This window comes from Ornithodoros turicata, unplaced genomic scaffold (genome assembly GCF_037126465.1).
Source record: "Ornithodoros turicata isolate Travis unplaced genomic scaffold, ASM3712646v1 Chromosome131, whole genome shotgun sequence".
Lineage (NCBI taxonomy): Eukaryota > Metazoa > Arthropoda > Arachnida > Ixodida > Argasidae > Ornithodoros > Ornithodoros turicata.
This window is the reverse complement of record NW_026999308.1, coordinates 62906-84295: the sequence shown is the minus strand read 5'-3', so window position 1 is coordinate 84295 and position 21390 is coordinate 62906. Positions and strand designations below refer to the sequence as shown.

Below are 21390 nucleotides of genomic sequence, written 5' to 3'. Positions count from 1 at the left end.
TATTATTCTCCATTGCCTTCAACAACCTCCTTCCCCTACTGTCCGTCCTTCGGCTTCCCCAGGCCGAGTGATGTGCATTGAAGTCCCCTAGCACAAGCGCCGGGGCTTCCAGAGAACCAAGTAAGCGTTCGAAGTCACTCCACGGGACCTGTACCGCGGGACGGATATAGATACTGACGACCGTTAACAGCATGGGGCCAAGGCGGATCCTGCAGGTGACGTAATCATAAGAGCGATGACAAACTGAGCCGATGGGTGCAGCAACGAGGTCATTGCGAACGTATAGCGCTGCTCTGCTCTCAGGGGAATCATGAGAGCGATAGATTCTGTACCCATTAACACGATGTGTACAATCCATGCCGTGTTCGCATATAGCTATGAAAGGGAACTTGTACAGTTGTAGATGGTAATTTAAGCTACACAAGTAGCTTTGTTCATAGAGTCGCCCGACGTCAAGCTCGCGGTCTCCGAAACCGAACACGTCCAACTGACGACCAGCCCTGTCAGACTAGACGAATCACCATGCCATATGTGAAGGGAATCAGCGAGTCCCTGACACGTATACCAGCGAAGGAAGGAATACGCGTGTCTCACGAACCCGTCTCAACAATCGGACACTATATACCGCGGCCGAAAGATCGCCCACCGAAAGAAAAAGCACAAGGTGTAGTCTATAAAATTCCATGCACCAAATGCAGCGCATCATATATCGGCGAGACAAAGAACTTCCCCGAAAGACTACGGCAACATAAGAATGATGTACGGAAGTCGGACATCGAACGAAGCGCTCTCGCTGAACACTGTCAAGTTCGAGACCATCCTATCGACTTTCAAAACGCCTGCATCATCGACCTTGAGGGTAATCAGATCAAAATAATGTTTGTAGAGTCCTGGCATATACAATCCACACCTGGACACCTTAACCGATCTGTTGGAGCGTTACCCAGCGTATACGTCAGCGGCCTCCGTCACGTGACTGAAAAACAATCCGGCGAATCACGAAATTCGAACCACGGCAAGAACGCTGCTGCCAACGGCCACTACAGTCACCCCTGAGGAAGGAGCCGAACTGGCTCCGAAACGTCGGGTATCCCCGTCCTGTAACTTGGTTGGAGATTTTCGTTACTATCATAGTTCTCACCCAACCAGACACATATGTTTACTTTCAAAATCACTTAGAATGAAACACACTGAATAACTTTAATGCAACACAGGCATCCGTGCAGTGTCTTCTCTCCGTCAGACAATACACGTAGGACACGGAGTGAGTACGTAATATCCCTGTTCATGGACCCCGCCACAATTTATTTCCTGGAAACAATGTTTTTTGGGGTAGGGGTTCACGGTACGGGATCTGCATCTTATGATGTGCGTCAACTGTGTCCGCAACTACACTGTCTTGGCTCAAAGCCTTAAGTTTTTCGAATGTAGTGTCATAATTTGTGATTGTGTTGCAACAGCAATGTTAGCACCCTTACCACCGATGACACAGTCTATCAGCCCCAAACTCATGGAACATCCCAACAATGTTGGATGAAGAAAAGTACATTCTTGGGATGTTCCGTGAGTTTGGGGTATGCCTTTTTTCCACTAGTGAGGTACCAGTAGACGGATGTCTGCGGCTCCTTGATACCCAGTTACATCATGAGGACCAACATGTATGTAGGTGTTACGTAGCCAAGCAAAAAAGGGATACTACCTTTCCGTTTAGCTCATTCCAAAATTTTAAAAAGAGCTGTGTTGAGTAACTGCTTAAATGGTGTTTTGCACAAGTCCTGCTTCCACCGGGAAAAAGGGGCCATATGATGCACAGATTGATTGGGCGCGAAGTGCTGGGTACCCATATGAACTCATACTCACTGTGAGTGTGGTATTGCTAAAGACCATCGTGGGAAAAATCTCCGGCGAAGAACACAACTGTATGGGTACTGGTTGTCATGCCTTATATGCATAAATTGCCCCATAACTTAAAGAAACTTGCAAACAGGCATTCTATTCCTGGGGCATTCTGTTCTCCTGAAAAATTAGGGGCATTCTGTAATATGACCTGTCATAGAAAGAACATCGATCAGTATGACATGCAACATCTGATGTTTGTTCCACAATAAGTCCACGGAATGAAGCACTCTTTCAAATAAAATCTTACTATAGACAAGCTTTCGTGCAGAACCTGCACTTCATCAGGTGAAGATACAAATAAACGTACAGCAGAACCGGGCTATTGCAGTCTCACATGCCGTGCTTCTCGGCCCCGTCGCACGCCAACAGCAGGGAGCCGTTACAAGGGCTCTCCTGCAATACTTACAGGACACCCAGCTGAGTGTTACCCGTTTTTTTTTTTGTTTTTTTTTTGCTCCACCAGGGCGTAGCAAGCCGACATAGGTCTGGCTGACCTCTCCTAGCGTGGACGCCACCTCCTGTTTATTAAACTTATATATACCCCCCCCCCCCCGCAGATCCGGAATCGTGGAGGCCGATCACGCTCCTCAACAATGACTACAAGCTCGTCACAGCAGCAATAGCATTCCAAGTCAGTCAAGTGCTCCCGCTGCTCCTTCACGCGGGCCAATCATGCGAGGTGCCAGGCCGTAGCATGTGCGACAAACTGAGTGGGATCAGCGACCTCTTGCTCTACACACGGCGACGGGCATCGTCCGGCGGTCTCCTTTCCTTGGACCAGGCCAAAGCATTTGACAGAGTGTTACAGGCATACCTCTTTTCGCTGCTGAGCGCTTATGGCTTCCCATAGATTTTTGTGTCCGGCGTACGCTTGCTGTACGCCAACCACTGCAGCCAGATGTGTGTAGCAGGATTGCAGTCCTCTTGCTTCCCCGTCCAGCGAGGTGTCCGCCAGGGCTGCCCATTATCTCCCGTCCTTTACGTCCTGGCTTTGGACCCTTTTTTACAATGCGTAGAAGCGTCCCGTGCAGTCAATAGACTCCCCCTTCCTGGAGCGGGACGTTGGAAGATCAACGCCGGTCGCACTGGTACGACCAGCGGTTCCATGACGCTCGATATGTGGGACAGCACATGCGTCCACATGGAAAGTACCTTACGTTGTGTACTGTCACCACAATAGCCACAGTATGTTACTAAGTTTCGGAATTAGAAACACTGTTAGTAGTCATCTAATCTCGTGTTGCGTGCTCCCATGACGTGGTGCGCGTGAAGAGAAGGAAAAAAAAAAGTCATTTCGACCTTTATTACAAGAGCTTTTTCTTTCGCCTCGTCAGCCTGCAAGACAGAGAATAAAGTGTTTAGCTTGCTGAGACCTAAAAAACAGCTCTTTCTACTTCATATTTTTTCACACTGCAATAAAAAACTACACAATTTGCGCTCCCATAATACCGCTGTCGATAACATGGTTTGCTGACCATTTCAAATGTGTACTCGAAGCTGTTAAAATGGACGATTAGAATATCAATTTAAAGGGACGTGAAGGTGATGTCCATCATGGCGGGAAACTGTAAAGCAGTATATGAAACAAAAAAAATTCCAGAGAATATTTTTGCCCAAAGTCATTTTAAGTACTAGTGGTTGAAAAAAAAAAAAAAAAGAACGTGTGCTAGTCTAAAAAACAGCATGGCGAGCTGTTCTTTGTTGCTGCTATTCATTGTAAAACAGATTAATGAGAAAATAGCATAGAATGAAAACAGAATGAATAAATGAAATAGAATGAAAAATGAGATTGGCACCACCTATTTACGGCAGGGGGACCTTCCTGAAACGCCCGGTATATTTCTTCATGAACCTCAGCTCACCTCAGCTATCCGGCTGCCAATTCAGTTTTCATCCGCCTGGTTCGCACCCAGGATTGACGGAAGATAAGGAGCAGCCGCAAGGGACGCTTCGCACAAATGCGCACTAATAATAACGCATCTTTGACTTATATATCAGTAACATGTTTTTGTTAGATTTCAAGCGTAGGTTGCACGTCGTATGTGCAATGTGCACGGGCGAGCAGAAGTTGTCTGAGCCCTTTTTGCTTTGAAAATGCCTGTCTCGAAGGGACTGACTTTACCCTGATACGGAGAAAGATCTGATTACGCCTACTTCGCAAAAGCAACTCATTTTACCCTAATCTTCGGGAAATTTTACTTTCCCAAGTAAAATGCTGTGTGGGGTCTTGACCAATATACCGTGAGCGAACGCATTCTCACCGAGACAACAGGTCAAAAGATATAAGGCGCCTCGTTTTTTTTTTTTTTTTTTTTTTGTATAAGTTCTGAGACAGTGACATTTTTTAGCCTAATGAATGGTTATCATGACTAGGAGTTGTAGTATACCTCAAATAGAGAGATCTCGCATGCCTTGAACAATCGCCTGTAAGCATGCGCTCGTACTTCCCTTGATGATGTGATGATTTTAGATAACAAATGTGTTTCTATAGCATTAATATAACGTAGTACGCATGCAAAAATAATTATGCGAGTGACGCCCTCTTTGACATAAAATCGTTCGAAATATTCTAAATCTTTGACTTTCTTAATAAACCACGGGAATACGCATGCTGCTGCGTGCAGCGGAGTGCACGGCAGATACGGCTGGAGTACATTGTAATGCACTTTGTTAGTTATTTTTCGCCGTGAAAACAACGCACAGTTCTGTTATTGGACGGACTCATGATGATTAGTCATGCACATGGCGTACCCACGAGCTCCTCCCTGGCCCTTACAGATGTCATCAAATCTTTGTTCTCTACCAAATCAATCTACGACGTCGACAGCTTCATTGTTCATGACCACGTGTCATCTTGCCTCGGTACACAGTCAAAAAGTGCATTTCTTCACGGTTTCACACTGTGTTTCAGTTTTCAGGGATTTTTTTTTTACCCATTACAGATTTTTTTATAAAAAGGTTATGAGAGCAGATTAGATGTCGTTTTTGCCGTTTAGTTCTTCGGCCACGCGCACATATTCTCGAAAAACAAGTGTGCATCTACACGATGACTAGTTAACTCGAATTCATTAACTAATTTTTTAATTAGTGGTTTCCTGCAAAAGCGAAATAGAAGATTGAAAGATTATCCTAGTTGCGAGCCATTTCACGTTTAAGAACTTCTGAAATCCTCGCGTTAAAATATCCATACCCGAATTTTGATATGCAAATAACTAAGCTGATTTCCTTTCACAATGATATAGCCTTGGCATGGGATGAGGGTATCCAAACTGATTGTGTTTTTCTTGATTTTCGGAAGGCGTTTGGTTCCGTGCCCCATAGTTTGCTATGTTACAAGCTGCAAATGCTCAGATCAGATCCAATTGTCTTCAGGTGGTTATCAGATTACATGACGAATAGGACACATCGTGTTGCCGTTAATTGTGCTAATTCGTGTCCATCCTTCGTGGCCTCGGGTGTTCCTCAAGGTTCCGTTTTAGGGCCCTTGCTCTTTTTAATATACGTTAACGACATTACAACGAATATTCAGTCGAACATCCGATTATTCGCAGATGACTGCGTTGTGTATCGTAAGGTGTCAAGACCGAACGATGTTCTCATACTTCAGAGGGACCCTGACGCTATTGCTGCCTGGTGTGCTACATGGGGCATGACCCTAAATACTAGTATATGTAAAGTTCTCTATTTTAACCGCACTAGTCGCATAAGAACACATCCTTATGTAATAGGATCTGTTCGTCTCGCACTAACAGATGAATACAAATACTTGGGTGTTTTATTCCAGTCTAACTTACACTGGAGGAAGGGAGTTGCCTCAGGACAGAAGCCGCCGATATTTCGAACAGAGACTGTTCTTCTTCTGGGCACCGTCCTCATCATTGGCATGGTATTTAAAGGGTTAGGTGTGACGTGTTTAAAGGTTCATGCGAATTGTGGGTCAACAGCCCGGAGGGAAGAAAGGGTCCGTACGGGTTTTTACGGCCGGAGTGAATGGCCGCTTTGTTAGACTGTGCAGGGGATTAGGTGAACGAAGTCATCTAGGCTCCTGACCGGTTACAGAAAAATGGGGGTTCACGAACACGTGGACGAAATGGGACAATAGACAAGAATTGGCAATCATAGCGAAAGATAAGGAGGTTAGTGGTTACGTGGGGAAAATTCCAGAACGAGCAAAGAGTTTTTTTTTTTTTTAATTAATATTTGTAGTACAAAGTTGTGGCATGCAATAAAGAAAGCAGAAGGCAGTGGCCATGCAGAACATAACTGATGATAATGGAGATAGAAGGGAAAATCATATTTTATTTGTGAAGTGTTTCCAGGGTGCCTTGTGATTTGTTGATACCGGACGGGTGAAGAGCGTTGAACTTGTATATGAGATAAGACTCCCTATCACGTCTGTCACGTGTGGATCTAAACCCGGTTTCTAGAATATATAGTTTAATGTTGTCAAAATTGTGACCAGGAACGTTAAAGTGTTCGGCGACTGCTTTGGGGAGTTTGTTGGACGTGTCGGTTCTGTGTCCGGTAAGGCGGTTGTTCATTTGTTGGCCGGTTTCACCAATGTATTGCATAGAGCAGTCGCCGCATTCAATGCAGTATATGACATTGGAGCTTGTGCATGTGAATGCGTGGTTAACGGCGTGGGTGTAATTGCTCGCAGTGCTTTTGATGGAGTTAGCGTGTTGAACGTGCTTGCATGTTTTGCAGCGCGGGAGGTTGCAGGGTCGTGTTCCCGTGTACGGGGCGCTCGTTTCGCTGATTTTGGCATTGACCAAGGAGTCTGCCAGGTTTTTTGCGCGCGTCGGTATGTCACCTGTATGGGATGTGTGAATATATTGCTAAGTCGGTCACTGCTTTGGAGGAGGGGCTCGTGCTTCTGTAGAATGGCTTTGATGTTTGGAAGTGCGTTAGAATATCTTGTGATGAAGCTTATTTGGCACGCGTCAGGATTTTTTCGGTTTTCCAGAACCTGGTTTCGATCGAGTGTGAGTGCCTTGCGACGGAATTCGGTTAAGAGGGAGTCTGGATAGTCCCTTTGGGCAAGTGTACTGCAGAGTTCGTCAAGCTTCTCAGCGTAATCTGTGTCGTTTGAACAAACTCTGCGTAGTCTTACACTCTGCCCATTAGGAATTCCAACCTTACAGTGACGCGGGTGGTGACTCTTGAAGTGAAGATATTGTTGTTTGTCAGTTGGCTTTTTGTATAGTGTTGTGGTGAGGTTGCCGTTGTCCAGTGATATTGTGGTGTCGAGGAAGTTAATGAAGTGAGTTGACTGTTGTGATGTGAACTTTATGTTGCTATGCGCGGTGTTCAGTAGATCTACGAACTTTTGAAATTCATGTTCACCGTGTTCCCATATTATCAGTATATCATCGATGTATCGAAGGTACACAGTGGGTTTTAATGAGAGGGCGCTGAGAACTTTGTTTTCTAAGAACCCCATGAAGATATTTGCGTATGTGGGTGCAACAGGTGTGCCCATACTTGTACCGTGTACTTGTAGGTAGTATTCGCCATTGAACTCGAAGTAGTTCAGTTTAAGGACTAAGTCCATTAGAGCGAGTATGGTTTCCGTGTCTTTTCTGGTGTTTGTTGTAGAAAGGGTATTGCAGAGGGCTGTGATTCCGTCGTTGTGTGGGATGTTAGTATACAGTGATGTCACATCCAGCGTGGCTAGTATTGTGTCCCTACCAAATGTACGAGTGCTGTTTATATCTCTGATTATTCTGAGGAGGTGAGGTGTGTCTTGTACATGCGACGGCAGTGTTGTCGGAATATGGTTTAAATAGTGGTCCAGGAATTTCGAGAGTCTTTCTGTTGGTGTGTTGTTATTAGATACAATTGGCCTGCCAGGGATGTCAGCCGTATAGAGCTCGTTGGCGTGTACCTTGTGGATTTTGGGCAGTAAATAGAAACGACCTGCGCCTGTGTTTGATGGGGTGAGATATCTGAGGTCATCACGTGTGATGAGCTTTCGTTCGTGGAGGTCCTGTATGGTATGGGTTATTAGCGCCGTGTACTCCTTTGTTGGGTCATGGTCCAGTTTGAGGTAGTGTTGCGTATTGTTCAGTTGCCTATGAGCTTCAGAAATATATTTATCTGTGGGCCAGATGACGATACTCCCACCCTTATCTGCGGGCTTGATAATGATATCATCTCTGTCAGCTAGCGCTTTGATGACGTCACGCTGTGTTTTAGTGAGGTTGTGACCACGCGAGCTTTGGGAAATACCGCGAAGGATGTCGTTGCTTACTTGTTTAATGTACAGGTCTAATGCGGGTTCTCGGCCGTGATCACGGCCGAGAACCAGCGGCCGAGAAGTGACCAGTTGTGACCACAAGACCAGTTGTGACAAGTTGTGACCACGCGAGCTTTGGGAAATACCGCGAAGGATGTCGTTGCTTACTTGTTTAATGTACAGGTCTAATGCGGGTTCTCGGCCGAGAATCACGGCCGAGAACCCGCATTAGACCTGTACATTAAACAAGAAAGCAACGACATCCTTCGCGGTATTTCCCAAAGCTCGCGTGGTCACAACCTCACTAAAACACAGCGTGACGTCATCAAAGCGCTAGCTGACAGAGATGATATCATTATCAAGCCCGCAGATAAGGGTGGGAGTATCGTCATCTGGCCCACAGATAAATATATTTCTGAAGCTCATAGGCAACTGAACAATACGCAACACTACCTCAAACTGGACCATGACCCAACAAAGGAGTACACGGCGCTAATAACCCATACCATACAGGACCTCCACGAACGAAAGCTCATCACACGTGATGACCTCAGATATCTCACCCCATCAAACACAGGCGCAGGTCGTTTCTATTTACTGCCCAAAATCCACAAGGTACACGCCAACGAGCTCTATACGGCTGACATCCCTGGCAGGCCAATTGTATCTAATAACAACACACCAACAGAAAGACTCTCGAAATTCCTGGACCACTATTTAAACCATATTCCGACAACACTGCCGTCGCATGTACAAGACACACCCCACCTCCTCAGAATAATCAGAGATATAAACAACACTCGTACATTTGGTAGGGACACAGTACTAGCCACGCTGGATGTGACATCACTGTATACTAACATCCCACACAACGACGGAATCACAGCCCTCTGCAATACCCTTTCTACAACAAACACCAGAAAAGACACGGAAACCATACACGCTCTAATGGACTTAGTCCTTAAACTGAACTACTTCGAGTTCAATGGCGAATACTACCTACAAGTACACGGTACAAGTATGGGCACACCTGTTGCACCCACATACGCAAATATCTTCATGGGGTTCTTAGAAAACAAAGTTCTCAGCGCCCTCTCATTAAAACCCACTGTGTACCTTCGATACATCGATGATATACTGATAATATGGGAACACGGTGAACATGAATTTCAAAAGTTCGTAGATCTACTGAACACCGCGCATAGCAACATAAAGTTCACATCACAACAGTCAACTCACTTCATTAACTTCCTCGACACCACAATATCACTGGACAACGGCAACCTCACCACAACACTATACAAAAAGCCAACTGACAAACAACAATACCTTCACTTCAAGAGTCACCACCCGCGTCACTGTAAGGTTGGAATTCCTAATGGGCAGAGTGTAAGACTACGCAGAGTTTGTTCAAACGACACAGATTACGCTGAGAAGCTTGACGAACTCTGCAGTACACTTGCCCAAAGGGACTATCCAGACTCCCTCCTAACCGAATTCCGTCGCAAGGCACTCACACTCGATCGAAACCAGGTTCTGGAAAACCGAAAAAATCCTGACGCGTGCCAAATAAGCTTCATCACAAGATATTCTAACGCACTTCCAAACATCAAAGCCATTCTACAGAAGCACGAGCCCCTCCTCCAAAGCAGTGACCGACTTAGCAATATATTCACACATCCCATACAGGTGACATACCGACGCGCAAAAAACCTGGCAGACTCCTTGGTCAATGACAAAATCAGCGAAACGAGCGCCCCGTACACGGGAACACGACCCTGCAACCTCCCGCGCTGCAAAACATGCAAGCACGTTCAACACGCTAACTCCATCAAAAGCACTGCGAGCAATTACACCCACGCCGTTAACCACGCATTCACATGCACAAGCTCCAATGTCATATACTGCATTGAATGCGGCGACTGCTCTATGCAATACATTGGTGAAACCGGCCAACAAATGAACAACCGCCTTACCGGACACAGAACCGACACGTCCAACAAACTCCCCAAAGCAGTCGCCGAACACTTTAACGTTCCTGGTCACAATTTTGACAACATTAAACTATATATTCTAGAAACCGGGTTTAGATCCACACGTGACAGACGTGATAGGGAGTCTTATCTCATATACAAGTTCAACGCTCTTCACCCGTCCGGTATCAACAAATCACAAGGCACCCTGGAAACACTTCACAAATAAAATATGCTTTTCCCTTCTATCTCAATTATCATCAGTTATGTTCTGCATGGTCACTGCCTTCTGCTTTCCTTATTGCATGCCACAACTTTGTACTACAAATATTAATTAAAAAAAAAAACTCTTTGCTCGTTCTGGAATTTTCTCCACGTAACCACTAACCTCCTTATCTTTCGCTATGATTGCCAATTCTTGCCTATTGTCCCATTTCGTCCACGTGTTCGTGAACCCCCATTTTTCTGTAACCGGTCAGGAGCCTAGATGACTTCGTTCACATAATCCCCTGCACAGTCTAACAAAGCGGCCATTCACTCCGGCCGTAAAAACCCGTACGGACCCTTTCTTCCCTCCGGGCTGTTGACCCACAATTCGCATGAACCTTTAAACACGTCACACCTAACCCTTTAAATACCATGCCAATGATGAAGACGGTGCCCAGAAGAAGAACAGTCTCTGTTCGAAATATCGGCGGCTTCTGTCCTGAGGCAACTCCCTTCCTACATTCTACCGGTTCGCTGGATTTCTACCCATCTAACTTACACTGGGAGGGTCACATTAATCAGGTTGTGTCCAGGGCAAGTCGTACTTTGTTTTTCCTTAGACGCAACTTTAAGCGAGCGCCGCGTAATTTAAAGGAAACTGTTTTCAAATCATACGTTCTCCCGATATTGGAATATGCTTCGGTGGTGTGGGATCCCCAGCAGGAATATTTGCAGAAAAGGATTCAGGGAGTGCAGAATATGGCAGCGAGATTCGTGTCGGGTAATTATTCTTTTCTTATCCGCTCTCATGAACTTATTGCTGACTTAGGGTGGGTCAACTTAAAAAATAGAAGGCGATATAATCGGTTGAAATTGCTGTGCGATATTCATAGCGGAGACACTGGTCTAAATAAGGATGAATTTCTTCTGCCACCTGTGTATGCATCGTCCAGGATGGATCTGTTGGACTCGTTTTTCAACGAGTGTTTTAAGGCAATCCTTCTTTTGTTGTAGCATCCTAGAGTGGAATTCTCTGAACCAAGAAGCTGTTAATACTGCCAATAAATCATTATTTATGGTTAAGATTAGGTCTCTTATTCACTGATTCTTAGTTTTCATTTTTTTGTTATTATTTTTTGTTTATTTTTGTTTTGCTTTTGTAATATTGTGTGTTCGACCTGCTGAGGATGATGCAAGTAGCATCACTAGTATTGTACTACCTCACTCCTCTGCTGTAATGCCTCACGGCGCTGCAGAGCTCTCTGAATAAATAAAATGAGCCGAAAGCGAAACCGCAGCGACCGGAAACGCGTTGAGTACATCTTTCATTTCACGTCAGAGGGCCACGTGATTGAGCGATGGAGATGATTGGAGTAGGTGCCGCTTAGCTGACCATATAAACTGCTTTCAGACCCAGATGAGTATCCGCTTTTCGGTTTCGGTTCATTGCCGTGCCCAAATTGACCTTTTTCATATACGCGTCGTATTCTAGCGGCTCTCCAACGAACCGCGCTCGGCGCGAGTCAAAAGAGATCCACGTGGATAGCACAAAGGACCAAAACCGTTCCGGAGTGGGGCCGACAAGGTCGCGCCATTCGTGTGGTCTCCCCACTGGTCCCAACTTGTGTCTTCCCCATAGTGCGCCATCTAGTGAAGACGGAGATAATCCTCTCCGGCGCCTCAAGGTCATAGGGATGCGCACAGGCCATGCTGAAAAAGGTCCATCCAGTGACGGATATTTCAGAGTAGGCCCTCTTTTCTGCATTTTTAAAAGACGCAGTGGATTTCATCGAGTATGGTCTCCCGTTTTGTAATCGCACTTTTGCCCGAAATTCGCTAACTAAAGAGTAAAATAATGAATTTCAGGTAATTAGTGATCTTGTAGTTACCTGCTCTCTTTCAGGGGATGTGCGCCTGCCAGTAGAACTGCAAAAACGACATCGATGCTACTCCCTCATAGCTTATTTATAAACATCCTGTAAAGGCAAAAAAAGAAAGAAAAAAACACCCTGTATTTGTATGCGTTAACAGTTGTTAAAGGGGTCGTGACACTTTCATAGATGTGGTTCATTAGTTCATCGACGCGTTGTACTGCCGGAACAATGAGGAAGAAAGAATTATTCACTTCCTGCCCTACTTAGTGAGCCCTCGAACACACTCCCAATCAAAGCGCAGACGTGCCAGAGCTAAAAGCTGCGTTCATTCTCATTGGAAGCCGTAAGCACGTAACTTATGATGCGCTCCCTCACTGGCGGTGGCGAAAGCTGTGACGTCAGAGCCCCATTAGTTTCGGTATTCGCGATGCCCATTTTCTTCTCTTCTATTACCATTTTCGGTGTGGAACTTTCAATACAGGTTTACATAGGTGCAAAGAATTATATTGACGTTTATCTCTGATAACCTGGGATAACCTGTCACAACTCGTTTAATGATGATTTTGGGGAAAGGGGTTGCATTAGCGTTTGGTAACACTGTATGCGCTTGCATTTGTTAACACTGCCTTTGGGGGAAGGGGGTTCGTGATCCAGAGGACGACCGGGCCTAGTGGGTCCCTTTACTGATCCACATGTTGCGTGTTCGAACAGAGCAACTTCCGTTGATAAGACACCCTTTGTGAAGAAAGTTAAACACTGTGACGTATGCTGAGATTTCTGCATCCTGAAGAATCCTGAAGCATCCTCGAGTGGGCAAAGAAAATTGGCAGACTGTCGCGTCATCCATAATCGCAGTTGTGTCGCGAGGCGGTAAAAAAAAAAGGAAAATACAGAGTAAGATTTCAAGTCCAGATGCATAGAAGTTGGCAACTGTTACCACACATTGACTGCCAGTCTTTCCGTCATGTATGATAAGTACAAAACAGAACAATGTTGGGGGCGCTTCGGATGTGGTAGGACCCAAAAGGACGATTGTAACATACTAGGGAGCACTGACGTCACATAAGACTAACGTCATTCATGAATCAATCTGTGCTACCATTCGAGGAATCTTCGGCATACGCTGAGTAGTTTTATGTATCAGCACTTGTTTTGCCTACAAGCACGTTATTAGGACCAGGTACAAAGTAACTGCCATGTAGTGTATCTGAATGTAATAAGACGTGGGTATAAATTTGTTTTACATATCCTCGTGTGGTTCACTTCTATTTTCCTTTTACATAACACTGCGAGGTTGCGTCGTCTGCGTCTGTGCAAGTGCGGAGCACTAATATATATGGAGGTGGAGACGGGCATTGCTACCAGGTCTTTACATATTGTAAATCGCACGAAGAGCAGAGAAAATGATGACTGTGGGACCACTGTATCTGTATCTGAATCTGTCATACGTGCGAGCTCATTCCTAGGTTCTTGGCTTTTGGGCGATTGTTTGGTTCTTATTACTGCCTCCATCATTGTACCAGCTATGAACCTTTACTGAAAAGCAATTCTGAGCCATCAATATGCTTTCTTCCAGGAACAATACTGTGGTCGCTTTTTAGGTGCGTGACTAGGTGGGACAGCAACGCGAGGTCGTAGTATGCTGTAGCGGCGCAGAGGCTCATGCTGTAAAGATATACCTTCAGAAATTAATGTCACTGATATCAACATACAGAAATTGAAACTAGATAAGTAAGATAAACGAGTTGTTGCACGACTGCCGATCACATGTGGGAACAAAATACAGCCTTGTTGCCCATCGGGTATACTGTAAAATCAGCAGGTTGATATGCCTCGATAAGACCAGCATAGAACAAAGGCCATAGAGAGGACATTGTCTGAAACGCGTTTAAATGTCGTATGTTTATTAGCCCATCATTGATGATCAATTTCGCTGACGTGGTCATTGTCGCGTGCTTTCATAAAGTTATGTACGGATATGGAGAGTTGTTGGTAATATAAGCTCGTTCTATAAAAGGGGAAATGAGATCATGGAGTGAAACGATGACGTACCTGCGTAGGGGACAAAACATTTACTCACCTCATATTCAACTCGTACACTCTGTTGAGCACAAAGATTCCGAATTTATTAACCAATTCCCGGCGTGTCTGACTTGTTTCTTGTGTCTTTTCTCCACCTGCCTGCCTCTTTATAGAGCTGATAGCCGGAGTTGTATTGTGGAGCACATATGGCAGCGCAAAGAAAACATTTCGTTACATTTCGTTATGTACGCAAACTGACAGTTCGCTTGATGATACCCTAATACACATTTGAGCTTTGACACACCTGAATACACAGTCAATGAACTGTGCTGCATATGTATTCGTGTGTTCTCATGCAAGACAAGCCGGACGCAAAGCCACCAATCACCTACGCAGTACATTTTCAGTTGTGCGGAGCTCCAAGATTAGGTGAAGTATTTTAATGCAAGGCCGAAATAGGCTGCCGCAACAGTCAATAGTTACATTACGCACGTGTGTTTCACATTTTAAGATTTTTTTTCGCATATAACGAGACAGAATCAAATGTGTACTGCGCTTACTACGAAATAACTATTTAATCTCTTTATGACCCCAGAGAAACACAAGAGAGGAACGATGACGAGTGTGCAGTCGTTCCTGGTCGGAATATGTGAGTTGTTGCTTTCAACGCTGGAATTAACAAAGTATCCTGAGGATGATGACATTTTGTTTCTACAGGCGTTGCGATACACACTTCCGTAGCATATGAATACAGCTACATTGACCAGTTGCGTATGGCACGCACGCAGGCAGACGGAGGTGAGATGAACTTCAACTAAAGAACAACAGTGCCTGCCAAATCCACACAATTGGATTTTCGCTTGTATTTGTCAGCATTCTAGCTATAGACTCTCATGAACACGCAATGTGTCGCTCAGACAAAAAAGAAAGGAAAAAAAATCACCCATCTACATTTTTCCTATAGCGTTTTCAGAATGGAAATAGGCCTTAGCCCTTTGGTTGCGTATGAACCTGCAACCTAGCTCTTTAGCTCGTTATATTGTACAAAAATCGCATAGAGGCCCACGACGCCCATCAGCATCACTTCTGCGAATTGGGGGGGGGGGATTTAAAGTTCCGGTCTTAAATACACGACTTCTTCCCTTTCATAATATATCATTTATGAACCCCGCTGGATGATTAAGCACAGAAGATTTCAATGTCAATAGTGCACTACGCGCCTTTACGAATTTCCGAAAGAACTAATAAATGTTGATAGTTTCGAACTCTCAAAGATCAGGTGACGTCACCGTGAACTCTGGAGTTTCTCTCCCAGCAACGGAACAAGCACTTTATCAGTCCGCGTTCAGCGCCCTACGTTGAAACCCTTCCAGCAGCCAGTGACGTGACAACACTAGTAAGATGACGCAAAGTATCCCTTGCGGAACAAATTACCCGGACGGGTGGCATATTGGAGGCATTGTGTCGTACCTGCCTCGGGCATCAGTTGGTAACGCGTCCGCCTACTCATCTCGGGGTCGCGGGTTGTATCAAAGAGGAGAACGTCAGCAAATTGGTGACAGGGTACAAGTTCCTTTAACACGTCGTGTTCCGCGAGGGACGTTAAATACGGTGTGCCGTGTGCTGAACTTTCGGAGCACGTTAAACAACCATCAGTTGGGAAAAATTAATCCACGGACCGACCTCAGTATAAAGGCTCATCATCATGTAGTTGTCTCGGGACGTAAGGCAACGAATTATGACGTCGCAGTTCCCAAAATCTGAATTATTTTGTGATACTTGTTGTCACATGGAGTAGTTGGGGAGAATACAATGCGATTACTCGAATTCGGTAGGATTATGAAAACATGTTTCATTTTTCCTTAATGGCGTTGTAAAATGACGCTGTTAGACATTCATAAGCGTGGTTCGTCACATCACGCTTATTACATGGTGCTTTTGCATGTCAGTGTTTTGAGTAAACGTGAATTATTTTTCAACATGTCATAGCTTGCGTGTTCATGCACTTTGAGCGTCAGATGAGCGAGGGCCTCAGCTACTCTCTCTGCTCTAAAACTTATTGAATTGTGGGTTCACACGGATGTCATGTTTCCATCTATCACGCATAACTTGGGACCAAGTGTCTCAGATCCCGTTACTAATGTATAACAAAAAGATACATTCCAACCATAGTACGTATTTGTGCGCAGGTAACCCGACAGAAATCTGTCATCTTCCCAAGGCTGAAGGACCCTGTAACGGACACTTCCCAGTGTATTACTTTGACGCGCATCAAGGTCAATGCATTGAGTTCATCTACGGCGGTTGCTATGGAAACCTCAATAACTTCGACACGTACTACGAATGTAGGAAGACATGCGCAGGTGAGTTATTCAGTCATTATGAGCAGTTCATGCGTAGCTCGTAGGCTTAGTTACTGTTATACATTTCGTCCCAGTGTTATACGAGTGCCTCTTGTCCTGGTTTCGTGAACTCGCGAACACATGGCATAAAAACGTGACATTTGCAATACACGGTGTTCAAAGAGTAGTTTACTGTGATTTGTGCGTTCGCTGTGATGTTTATGTATTTTCCTGCCACAAACTCGACACAAATGCGTCGTTTTTGGCGAGAAATTAGTAGTTCCAAAAACTTCACAGGGGCACCGTCATCTCATTAACTGCTACATCGATTTTTAGGCATAATACCTTCCAAAAACAGTAAGCCATAGAGTAACTGGCGTATATTTTCGCAAATTACTGGTCGGGTCTGCAAATGTCTGGTCACATCTGCATCACAAAAAGTAAAACGTAACGGGAACAGACGCTGCGAAAAATAGCACAACCCATTGCTATCGCCACTAAGATAAGCCACCGCACGGCAACTCAGTCTTGTTGGGTTCGTTTATTCGACTCGGGGGGACTCGGGTGTCGAGAGAGTCGAATCCTGGTGGTCGGAAATACCCCGTCGTGGACGTCACACCCGTCCACGAGACGGGGATCGTGACGTCATCCCCGTGGTAGTGACTCCGGTTCTGAAATTCGCGGATTCAACACTAGACCTTTTCGATGTGGGTCGCAGGTGTCGATGACTCTCACACGCCACGACTCCGGCTCCCAGGTAGAGCGAGTTGAATAAATAAGCGCAAGCTCTGAACAACACGGTGGCGCGCCAAACAGTACACGTGGAACAAGAACGACGAGAAGGGGACAAGCGCAATTTCACTATATACCTATACATATACCTCTAACTACCGTCAATTACTCATGCCTCTTACTCTTAATTACATTCGACTACTTCAATTTCCGCTGTCTCGGTGAGGCTTAACCACCTCACACACGGAGACATAGACACATACATGAAGCTTTTTCCATTTGGACACTCCTAAGGCTAACACATAAAAAAACACAAAAGAAAAAAACAACCGTGCCACCTACAACACCCTTAAGGAATGCAAGCTCTTCTTCTGATAGAGCGATAGACGCTTGACTGATACACGTCTTATCATCGGCCTTCGCTTGTCCCCTTCTCGTCGTTCTTGTCCCACGTGTACTGTTTGACGTGCTACAATGTTGCTTAGTACGTACGAACTAGTCCAACTTGCTGTTCTCGTTCACAAGCTCTGGCTCGTTCTGGCTGTCGTCAAGGCTACTGGAGCCTTCACCCAGACAGCACTGTGCATTCTCTGCCTGCTCCAACCGTGGATTCACGCGAGACAGTTTCCTGCCGGCGGCAAGTCAGAAAGTTATCTCAGATTAACATGATCACTACGGTGTCTGAGTATCGACGCCCGTGATTTATTGTGCTGTTTCTGTTTTTGAGCTTGCATCTCGTTTGTGTCTGAGTTTTTTTGTTTTGTTTTTTCATGCGGTACGTATACCTTCTCCACTCCCCATTCAACTGTTATACGTAAAGTACATGGCCGTTTGGTGTGTGTACCATTTATGTGTCTCATGTTTCAGCTCGGGCCTTGTTCTTCTATCCATTAAGCTTAGCGGCGGAGCAGAGCGCCGCCGCCCAACGCTGTCACATGCAATATGCTCGCCCGTACGTCCCTGTTTCCGAGCTGTCCTTCTAGCGTACTCCTGAAGATTTTTATGGCGCCAAGACAACAGGATGCCTCCGCTCCAGGGACCAGAAAGTAGAGACGAGACGAAAAGCGCCAGTCACGTGGCACCAGGGAGCGTTCCCTGAGCGTCAGAAAAGTGACTCGTTTGAATACACGGTAACAATTACCGAATCAGAGGCACGAATCAGAAGCAGCGATAGAGTACGATAAAGAACGTTCGTGATAAGAGACCCAACTCGAGTGGACGAAGAAGCTTCACAAAGATGAAGATGATTTCGGAAAGATGATTCATTTGTAAGGCATTTGACGTCACACAACTGGTGGCGGAACAACATCTAGATAAAGGAATCATGATGACTTAAAGATGTGACCTAATCGTTAAGAGTCCGCCGATTTCGACGTGATTTGGGCGGCAGCAGCAATGGAAGCCACAGGAAATCTGCCTTTCGAGTCGACTGGCTGAACCATCAGACGTCTATGCTCACGTACCTGAGGAGTGACAATAGGGACCAAGCGACCTTTCTCTGTCAAATAGTCAAATGATCAAGTAGTTTGTATGAAGTTTTGAACATCGCCAGCGTCGCCGTTTGGAGCAAGGCTACCGCTTGAAATCTGACCGTAGTCAGCTTATACATTCGGGACAATTGTAGGATCTGGCTTTTTCGTCGACTTTTGTATTTCCTACTGTCATCTTCAGGTTTTCCCGCCCAGTTTAATCCAAATACCTTTCAAATTAATTCGCGCGTCATCTTATTTAATCCATGTGACATCTGAAATAATACAGGTGCTATTCAATTTCACTTGGGTGCCATCCTCTATGGTGTTTTCTAAGTACCTTAAATGTAGCGGAGACGTTACTTGCAGCATGATCACTTGCCCCGTGCTGTGTTCCTACTAGCTCGCGTGGCTCAGTGATTAGCGTGCTGGCCGTGTCACGTCGAGACTGGGGGCTCAAATCCCGCTGCCGGCTGTCCTTTTCCTCACTTTCAGACATATGTCGGGACACAGTTTCCTTAGAAGTCGGCCCAGGAGGCACATTCCCCCAGGCCCTCAGTCGTGACGTTGCCCACATCTGTGAGGCCACGTTGTGCGTCTTTCACCACCATCCTGTTGTGTTCTTACGCAGAGTGTCAGAGCCTGCGCACTACGTTATTCATTCTGTATTCTGTTATCAGGCTCAGGTTAGCCTAATCCCTTTTAAAGCAGGCATACCAACGGCATGATATCAATGGCGAAAACAAGACATCAAATCGTCTCATCGAAGTCGTTTTACCGAATGAAACGCGGTTAGGCTTCTGAACACAGAACGAAGAACGTTCCCGGTCAACACACTATTGCAAATTCGACGCACAAAAAAAAAAAAAAAAAAAAAAAACGTTGGATATCAACAAAACGAATGTTCAATCGACGATGAAAGCGAACGAGAAATCATTATGCCAAATGTTACACGGGCCCATATTTTGTGTTCTACAGAATAAGAGTGTTCGTTTCAAATATCGGGGACTTTCGTCCTGAGACATTTGCTTCCACCTACCTCTCAGAGTCTCTGTATTCTATACTTTTAGAGATCATAACAATATTATTTCACAGAGTGAGCGAGTACTTCGAACATTATCCTTCAATGACACTCTTATGTGTACCTGAAGAGCCAAAAGAAAATGAAAGACGAAACACCGCGCTAAGCTTTCGTATGCAGATAGAGTTTAGTATCTTTTAAGTCCCTTGTAAAGACCGCGAAGCAGCTGGTGTTATGAGCACTACAGATGTGGACGGAAGCAGAGAAGGGAGTAGCAATGGAGTGGCACGCAGGGCGGTTAGACCGTGTCTCGAGCCGGATTCTGGGGCAGTCCTTGGAGCGAGCTTGGAGCTACTGCTTGTGAGTAGATGCTGTGTGCACATTGGTCTTGCATCTTTTTGCATTTGTTGACTTGTACCTCCGCCTCACCCGATATTGATGTGAACCATAACCTGTATGAAGTAAGCTCCAGAAAGCTCGTGCCTGTAGACGATCGGAGCCTACCTCGTATGACCGCTCCTCCAGAGTGTAAACAACGTAGCAGAGTAGCGATCACACTACGTAGACATAATACACTTGGGCCCTATTTTTCTCTCACGAAACACCTGTGCTGTTAGCTCTGGGAATCCATTGCATGTACTAAGTGACCAGGAACCGTCGGCGCATAAAACACAAGAAGCATATAGTAGATTATTACGTAAATCAGAGGTTCATAATTTGAAATGTGTACCACTAGCAATTATCCATCATTGAGGAATATGTATGAAGTTGTATTGTCAATTGTATTGTGAATATGTATGCCAATATGCATCGTTATGATGACGGTGTGCACACAGGACAAGGCGACATTGCCGTTTGTTACCTAAAGCCGGATAAAGGACCATGCAAAGGATACGTCCCGAGGTCTTACTACGATCCCTAAACGAAAAGCTGCAAGAGATTAATCTACGGTGTTTGCCATGGAAACGGGAACAACTTCGATACGCAGGATGGCTGTATGAAGGCATGCGCGAGTAAGTGACTCTGGTGGTGTGTGTACATGCGTGTACATATCTTGGGGCGCTTTCGTCGCCACATCTTAGCTTCGCAAGCTGGCGTTTGCTCCTCAGCACAATGCGCCACAGTCGTCCAATGCCCATGGTGCAAGTAAAACGAAAGCAAATATCGCTCATTTCTAGTGTCTCAATTCCCGCAATCGCAAGGAATCGTCGAGTTGCACGACAGAGCGTGCCGTCGCCAGCCTCTGAGCCGCACGAGAGCGTGAAGAGAATGAAGCATTCTGTACTACATTGTCATTCGCGATCTCTAAAGCTTCACGAAAATGGTGCATGGCAGAAATAAATCCAGGTTCAGACTGATGTTGAAGTTGAGACAACTTCTCACGATATGTCACGATACATAGCCTGCTTGAATTGTGTACAGGTCTAGTATTAATGCAGAATAGAGAAATCTAATACAATTAACTGAAAACGTTTTTGTCGCCATGCATTTTTCATACCTCTTTCTCACATGGTAGCAACGGTATCCCGGTAGCCAAAATCCCGTGACTGCAGTTTAATTTTCGCATCAGCGATGCCTTCCCTAGGACAAGATGTATTTCCAACGCTAGCGTA

At 45.3% G+C, this 21390-nt stretch overlaps 1 protein-coding gene across 1 annotated transcript; it reads left to right on the top strand.

Moving 5' to 3' along the window:
* The first annotated feature begins 14828 nt into the window (after positions 1-14828).
* LOC135372210 (blackelin-4-like) lies at positions 14829-18270 on the top strand. Its single transcript, XM_064605890.1, has 4 exons — positions 14829-14862; positions 14931-15011; positions 16403-16576; positions 18155-18270. The coding sequence occupies exons 1-4, from the start codon at positions 14829-14831 to the stop codon at positions 18268-18270; spliced, it is 405 nt and encodes a 134-aa protein (XP_064461960.1).
* The last annotated feature ends 3120 nt before the right edge of the window (positions 18271-21390 follow it).